The 8,834-nt window shown below is 44.8% G+C and overlaps 1 protein-coding gene across 1 annotated transcript in view; it reads right to left on the bottom strand.

Moving 5' to 3' along the window:
- Arhgap10 (Rho GTPase activating protein 10) overlaps nucleotides 1–8,834 on the bottom strand; it is a 259,759-nt gene that overhangs the window by 54,073 nt on the left and 196,852 nt on the right. Inside the window, exon 19 of the mRNA XM_021220813.2 lies at nucleotides 2,265–2,415. Within this exon, the coding sequence (XP_021076472.1) occupies nucleotides 2,265–2,415 (151 nt within the window). The remainder of the gene's footprint in view (nucleotides 1–2,264; nucleotides 2,416–8,834) is intronic.

An 8,834-nucleotide genomic window follows, 5' to 3' on the forward strand; every position in this document is an offset into this window, starting at 1 on the left:
TTCCTTCCTTCCTTCCTTCCTTTCTTTTCTTTCTTTCTTTCTTTCTTTCTTTCTTTCTTTCTTTCTTTCTTTCTTTCTTTCTTTCTTTCTTTCTTTCTACTTTTATCATGTTTAATTTTCCAAATAGATTTTAAAAACTGGTTGAGTGCATATTATTTTTACCTTCAGAAAATATCATGTATATTTAAGAGGCATTTAACTACTATAAATTATTTTGATGACTTAAAAAAAGTCAATACTGAACTATATATTTTTAAATAAACTTTATTAGTTAGAAAAAAAAAAAAAGAAGAAGAAGTCCAACATCAGTGGTGATTACGGTTCCTTGGCAGAGCATTCGCCTGGCACTGAGGAAAAATATATTACCTAAACCGTAGGTACCGTAAGTTTTCTATCAAAGATGTGAATACTGTTAACAGACATTACTCAGCCATTAGTAATCATTTAGAAGCTTAGCACAGAGGTAGCACCTCCGTAGACTTGTTAAGATATAATTTAATTCTGAAGAATAGTAGAATGTGGATCTATTTTCAGACAAATGCCTGACTCTGATCACCTCCACTATCAAACAGCCAGTTCTGTTTCCTTGAAGGCCTTGGGGTAGCTCTCTGTGTTGTGTGCATTTCTTCTCCTCCTACCTTCTGACATTTGCTTGTCTCACTGTTTATTTACACTTCTACCAGGACAGGTGAGACATAGGAGAAGGTGAAACTCAAACCAGTCAGTTTTACTCCTTATTAGCAACTCTGTTGACATAGAATGAAAGTGAGAAGAAGGGGAGAAAACACAGTTGAGATCACAAATGGAAAGCAAGTCTAAAGAGAACTTCTGGGAGCTCGGAAGATGGCCTCTGTGAAGTTCCTGCTGAGCAAGCTCAAAGACTGGAGTATGGATCCCCAAAACGGACATAAAAAACTGAGCCTGGACTCACTGGCCTGTAACCCTAGCACTGAATGGCACTGGGGCAGAGACGGCGAGCTGCCCAGAGTTGAAGGCCAGTGAGTTCCAAATTCAAGAAGAGACTCCTCAAAAGATAGGTTACACTATGCCTGAGCTCTACACACACACACACACACACACACACACACACACACACACACACANTCTGTCTGTCTGTCTGTCTGTCTCTCTCTCTCTCTCTCTCTCTCTCTCATTAGAAAATGGTATTAATGATTTACACATTTCTCCAGGAAAACACAATCTGACTGTATTTCTGTCACATGTGCACATGGAGCAATTCAAAAAGAAACAAGAAGAGTTCATACCCCTGGTCTTATGAACAGGGCATGCTGGGTCTTTCTGAATCTACCCTCCAGTTGCTTGAAGTCAGTCATCAGTTCCTTATATGAACCAATAGATACTTTTCTCTTTGTGTTTATGATGGGGTTATTGTAATTTGTTTCCAATCAATACATTCTCAGGTGTTGGAAAGGATTACAAAGATTTGAGGGCTTGGAAAAGAGAGAGAGAGAGAGAGAGAGAGAGAGAGAGAGAGAGAGAGAGAGAGAGAGAATATGAATATACCTCAGGAAGCATCTTGGAGAACTGACTCAACAGGAGAGAGTCATGATAGGAGCCATATGTAAAAACACAGGCTTGACACCACATCACCGTATGCTCTTCACTAAGCCACATGACCACAAATCACCAATCGGCTTTTGTGGGGCTCAGGGCTCAGCCATGGCTGTGAGGTGAAAGCTAGCTGGCAGGGACAGCCTGGTTGGATGGGAGAATCACCACCCGCCCAGTGCCGCTGAACCCAGCTCCTGCAACCCCACCTCAAAGGCAGGTCCGTCCACCACTCCAGGCTCCTGACGCGACTGAGAGAACTTCAGCCTACAGGGTTCAGTATGGTGCAGACACCCAAAGCCCCACGGCCACTGGGACCGGTGCCTTTAATCCAGACGCATTAGCAGTGGATTGGCTCCACCAGCTCTTCACATCAAAGGTCTGCTTTAATTTTAGTTCCATTTGTCTCTGGGTTATGTAACCTCACAGGAGGTCACACAAGTCTCCCAAAAAAGAAATTTAAGCTGCCTTCAAAATAAAAAAAGAACTGTGCATAACAAAAACAAACATAAAACAGAAACTTGCATTCTTCTCTCTGACCAGAAAGCGTCACCCTCCATGATAATCTAAAACATTACAATCTTAGGGGACAAAGAAATTAGAACTGAGACTGAAGAAAAAGCCACTGCCCAGAGGGTGTGTGACTGTCATGCAGTCAATATGCCACTCTGCAGAAAACCCAGTCAGCATCTCACCCTCCTCCAGTTCAAGACAAAGGTTGTACACGGCCACTGGTCTCTTCGTCCTCTGCCCTTGTCTCTTAGACTGTCGTGGTGGAGCGTTTGGGGGTGAAGCTGACAGGCATGTAGGCTCAGCAAACGCAGTATCAGGCGAGGTCCGAAAAATCTGTCATTGGGTAAGAAACATGACAATGGGTGTCTGTGAGTAAGACCTGTGCACTGCTGGCGTAAAGCAGAATCCAGCCACATTAGATTTGGGGTTCATTAGTGATGGGTCAGAGCCAAAACCCAACCCTCCGAATTTGACATCAGAAAAGATTAACATAAAATTTCAGAATAAAGCATCTCATTAAAATTAAAACTACCAAATCACTGTGTTTCAAGCAAGATTTTTCCCAAAAGAAAACAAGTACAATGGTTTTTCTCATGAGGTAGACAAAACCACAATCCTTCCTTCCCAAAGGAAGGCAGCCAGGACGCAGTGTTAAAGCACTAAGTACCCTTTAAGTTCACAAAGTTCTGACGCCAAAACACTGAACTTGATCTTTTTTCCCAACTATACAAACAGAAACATCCATTTGCAAACATTTTTTACACATTAAAAAAATAGCCTGTGCTATGCAATTACCTGTCTCAATTCTTATTTATATTCTTCATCATTTCCTTATTTAATGCTTTATAAAGTTCATCAATTTATTTAATACCTTCCACCCCTCTTAATAATTTTCCCTTACATTTCTGAAACCCAGAACATTACCACCTTGATTTATCTACAATGTCATTCATATATCAGATATAAGAACATTAATTAAAATGTACGGCTTCTTTGCTTGGCAATTTGTTTTCCTTTGGACAAGGTAATATGTGTGCCATAAAGAGAGGCAGACCACACTGCGGTGAGTTATCACGGACCTTCCCCGGCCACCCAGACCTAAGGTTAAAGGCTCCCCTCCAGCACACGCGCCTTGCAGCCTTCAAGGAAGCCATGAAATAAAACAATGGAGCCATGGGCCTGAAAAGATGCTGCAACTGCTGCTACCGACATGCTCCGCAGGTGGGGACAAGAAGCAAATTCCCAGCTTTAAAAGAATGTAAGTGTAAACTCAAATAAAAAGCACTAAGGTTACTGCCTACTCATCTGATAGAATCAAGCACAGGACTTACGTGCTGAGTGACAGTGTGCCTTACGCTTGTGTCCATGTCGGAAAACCTGACCGTGAACACCCTAGAAATCTCACCTAAAAATTACTATACACCAATAAAAATAACAACAGTTTATTTGCTTTATGGTGTCACACTGCCCCCTCATGTATAAACAGAATAAGAAATTGTTAAATTGCTGTGGACAAGCATGTGCTAATGAAAATCCTGTCTGCTACTATACCTGCTACCCGGGACTTTCCAGAGAACCAGGGGTGCTCAGGAAAACTGACAGGGGTGTCTTGGAAAACTCTCTGCTGCCAGAGGCTGGCCCAGCTGCCCTGTTGCCATTGTCACTGTTCTAGTGGCGAATGGGGAGCAGTTGGGTGAAGAGACGTTGGGAGGCCAATCCCACTCCAACAGAACTGCACTATGACCACACTTTATAACGGCCCCAAGCTTATCTACACTTGAACTCTACCAGCATGACAGAAGCCTCTGGGATGTTACCAGAAGAGAAAACCAAGCAACATCCTGGGCCAGGACATCCAAATCACCCATAAACCGTGGAGAAGTTAGGCTCTGAGGACTGGCATGGGTGGGGAGGAGATAACTTTCCAAGCAGGCCTTTCTGAAAAACCATACAGACAGCAAGGTGCAGGTGGCAGCCATCCTTGTGCCTCTTCCTCTCCTGCATTTGAAGGTGGGATGTCTGGACAAGGCTATCAGGAAGGAGATAAGGTGCCTGCCTGATCCTCAGAGCCAGAACAACTGTGACTCCACCATTTCCTGAAGATTGAACTGAGTTCTCAGAGCTTCAGCTCCGACCCAGGAACCCGGGCCCAACACTGGCTGGTCTTCAGAGGACCACAGGCACTGCTGGGCTTACACCAGAATATGTACCTCCAAGTTGTTTTGTTTTGCTTTGATTTACATTTTAAAGCTCCTCGGGCATTCTTTTGTATAGCTAGAGCAAAGAAACATTGACTTGGGGAGTCAACACGAAAGACTGAAGGCAAAAAGCACCAAAAAATATTTCAGAAAAAAAAAATGGCACTAGACAAGCACCTCAACTCCTTAGACCACGCCTCCATCCCATTTATGCATATAATGGCTCAAAGATTCCAGCTACCCACCACTGTCTTAATAAATTCTTTGAGGTACTAGCATCCAGAGAGCTGAACCACCCTCTACATTAGTACAGTTACCAAGCCTAAGTATTCATTAGACACAGCACTGTCTTGGCTCTGGGACCTCAGCAGCTATGGAAGCTGGGCTTGATGCTTGGAACTGATGTTAGTGAACTGGGAGACTTGCCAAAATCCATCCTTCAGTTCAGCACTAGGCTCACAGGACTCAGAACAAATGGTACCAACCTTCATTTGTGACATGATGCATAAATAACAAACTCGAATTCAGATGACACTGTTCTGCCTAAGCATGTCTTCACAAGGCAGGGCCCATCTCCCACCATCGCAAATATTCTCAGAGCAAGTGCTCTGAGCAGTTAGTCTGGTGTTCCAGAGAAAGGCACACGTATGGCGCTAAAAGGACAAGTACAGATATGAACTGCTTCCATGACTCTCCCAAAACTTAGAATCAAACAGTTGATTGTTGTAGGAGCAGTTTTGGTGCTAAGGTCCTGTTCCCCAATTAGTTCTTGATCTGTCAGTAAAGAAAGCCATGGGTCAATTGCTGGGCAAAAGGTATAGTCAGGACCTCCAGGTCCCTGGAGGAAAAGGGAGACTCAAGGGAGGAGACGGGGTTCGCCAGGTTTCTAACCGAGAAAAGTTGACCCACCATGTGAGATCAGGAAACAGAGTGGCCACACAGGCTGCTCCCACAGGCGGGTGGGCAGGTGGGAGGTATGGAGCTAAGAGTACTGATAAAGGCACACTTTTCCAGGCCAGAGATGGTATCGCCCAGCAACTGTGCCAAAAAGGTAAGTTGAAAAGGAACTTGCCTTCTTTTATCCATGGATTAAAGGGAAGCTGAGTGGGAGCGGATAGCACTGCTGGTTCCCAGAACTAAGGCATGGCAGCAGAAAGCTCCTCGCGACAGTTTGTTATGTCTTCATTTCTCTAACTTAACACTAAAATTTCAAATGTAAATCACTTCCCGATGTTTAGATAAGGCAGGCCTGGGGCTCGTGGACTTAAGTCCATGGGCGATGCTCTGCTCCTGTCAGACAGGCCCACCTCAGTGTGCTAGCATCGATTCAGATTCAGCCTCCTCGGCTCTCAGTGTGCTAGCATCAGTGCAAAGACTTTTCCTTCAACACGCATACAAACCTAATTGTTATGGTTCTCTCTGCAACGTGCAGGAATGGTTTTAAATTATATCCTTTTTTAGTCTCGAGGAGGAAGTAAACAAAGCTCTTTAAAACGCGGAGCTGTTTTCTGATTCTAGAATGTACTGCTCATCTTGTTTTGCTGTACATTTCCAAAACATCTTTCTCAAAGCGCTGCACACTTTCCCTATCCCTCTCTTTCTGGGTGCTCGGCTCCCTGGCTCCTGCCTCTCCCTGGTTCCACTAAGTTGCCTCCACTATTCTCTGTTCCTTAATTTAGCACTCTACCCCATGTCAAACTTACTCAAAACTTCCTCTTTACGGGTAAAACACTTCTTCACACACCACAGCATAAGAAAAATCCAGACCAAAAAATCTTAACAATAAAACAAAGCCTATCAGGTCTCGCTTCCTCGGGTCTCTGCACAGTGCTAGCACAAACAGAGGTCTGTCACCGCCGTTCGCAGTCACAGGCTCCTCACATGCACTGAGGCAGATGTTTCTGCCGTAGGACTCAGTCAGAAGCAGGCACGGCTCTGCCAGTTCTTCATGCCATGCCACCAGGAGCCACATGTGGAGAGACTCCATCACTTCTGCCAGAGGAGAAGGACTGTCTGAAATTTCTGCATCAGCACCCAACTCAAATGGCATCTGGGAGAGGATAAAATCCTTCATCTCCACAAACACGTTTCTGCAGGAGTTCGGTGTTTTCCAGTACTGAAGGACTGCTGATTCCTGTATACTTCTGGCAACTCCAGCAGAGGGTATAATTATTTAGCACATGCAATATGTTTGACATTATACCAACCTTGGACCAGATTTCCTGAGTCCAGAGTGCAAGTCACAGCCACTGAATTCCACCGTGCTCTAGTAAGTCCCAGCCATCTGATGTCCGCCATAGTGATGTGCTAGCCTACAAATGGTGTCTTCCCATAAGCAGAGATTTCCAGCACATATCGGCAACTAAATTCATTCTCCCTCCCAAAACACATCATTGTGGGGCTGTGGGACTAGGGTGGCTCTAAGGGAATCCAAGCACACACTGATGGCTTGCTCTTGGTTTATCCTTCCTGTGCACAAGTAAAGCTGTAAACTAGTTTCCAGCTGCCTGACCAGCCAGCCCAACCCCAGGACTATATATGGGTCTATTCCAGGGCAATCAACTAGACTTGACAATGGGAGCTGACAAGCAAACACCAGTCAGGTTCGGCTTTGAGGATTTCAAGGCTTCCCATTGGTTCATTAAAACTCAGAACCTCCGAGCTGGAAAGCATCCTCGCCAACCTCTCTGCAGAGATGAGCACGCTGGCATCCCTGAGGCTAAAGTCTGGCTCCTGTACCCTTCACTCATCAATGCCAACCTCAGGCCTCATCCCCAGACATGGCCCTCGGAGTCAACTGCTATTCTGTATTCTACTGGCACCAAGGCTTTGTCCCCAAAGTACACCCTGCCCGTATACTAGTGGCTTTCGTCACAGAGGCAACCTATTTGGAGAAAGTCGTTATCCCTGTAGTAAGTACATATAGACTTTATCTTGTCATTATTTGTTATTCCATAAAAATGCAACGTGGCCACTAGTTACATGGCATTTATACTATATTAAGGGTAAGAGAACTTAAAGTATACAAGAGGATATGAGAGGTTATATGGAAATATTATGCTGTTTTTGCATAAGTGGTTTGAGCACCCATGGGTGGTATGGCAACATAGGGCATGGGATGGTATCCGAGAACCAATTTCCCATGGCTACCAAGGGACCCCTCTTCCGGACAGACTCTGCAACTGCTGCAGTTCCTCAAGGAGCTCTGAGACAACAGAGCATGCTAAGGGTCTGACTGCCACCTGTCAGTCTAAGACCCTCCCTCCTGCCATGGGAAACTGGAGAGGGACTTTAGGACTAGAGGGAAGACAGGCGCAAAGGACATGCTGTGCCTGTGTGTTCTTCCCACAGTCTCAGGCTCTGAACCGTGGCCCTGATTTTGCATGTCTCTTCTGAAAAACACCTTCAATTTTGATTTACAAGTTTAAAAAAGAAAGAAAGAAAAAACAAATTCTGTTAAGCAGATATAGGAAGCTGATAGGATTCTTTTTTTCTTTCTACAGTTTGGACTTTCTTTGGGGAGACGTCTGCAGCCACATCCCCAGGCCTCAACGGATACTGATTTCTGCCGCTCTCATAGACTAGACAGTAATGCCTAGCTGACTGGTTTCTGCTTGAGCAGTTTCAGTGGACAACAGTTCCCCATCAGCCTTTACAGAGAGACGCACACCTCCACAGCCAGCACTCCATCGCAGGCAGGGTCCGTGGCCTCAGCAGTGGCTATAATACCCTGCCCGTGTTAGGCAGGGACAATGGGCCATAGCCATTAAAACTCTGATAGTATTATGAACCAAATGCCAGTTAAGATGCACACCAGTCTCTTACTCCTAGCTATACAAAGGGAGCCTCTTTAGCCCAAAGCAAAGACACACCACCCTCAGACCATGGTGTGAACAGATAGTCCCAACCATAAAATGCTGGTTTCTGGTTTGCAAACGTTTAGGAAATCACTCCAGATGTGATATTACCCATGTGCACCTGCACACGTTTAGGAAGCCCAGCACTGCATTTCCACGGTCAGATGAAACTGTTTTCCCACACACAGCTACAGATTCAGCTTCCAGAGCCCAAATGGCTGCAACTTTTCTCCTCACTAGAACTTGCTAACATGCAAGTAAAAACTTTAAAACAATAAAGGTCCAAAAATAACTAATGAAACACGGCCTACGTTAACTATGCTCGTACTCCATGACTGATACTTGCCCCACCCCTTCCTATTTTGATCTGGAGAAACCTCTTTTTGTGAGAACACACCTGCTTGCTTCTTGTTCACTTTTTTTCTGGACCGAAAGCATCCTAGAAATTGGTCCTGGACGCAGTACAGAAGACATCAGCACAGGAAGCCTACCATTTGCTGTCCTGAGACCCAGGGATTCTTCAAGGGAAGCACCCCTTAAATCTAGCATCAATTCTGATTGATGAAATGTCCTATCTCACAGGAAGTTCACTTGGAAGCTCTGGTCCCAGAAAACAAGTCCGGAAGTAGCTGGAGTAGCCTCATAGAATTTTCAAGGTCAACAAAATCTTTCTGAACACAGGTGTAGTGGCTATTCC

The sequence above is a fragment of the Mus pahari genome, chromosome 20, assembly GCF_900095145.1.
Source record: "Mus pahari chromosome 20, PAHARI_EIJ_v1.1, whole genome shotgun sequence".
NCBI lineage: Eukaryota > Metazoa > Chordata > Mammalia > Rodentia > Muridae > Mus > Mus pahari.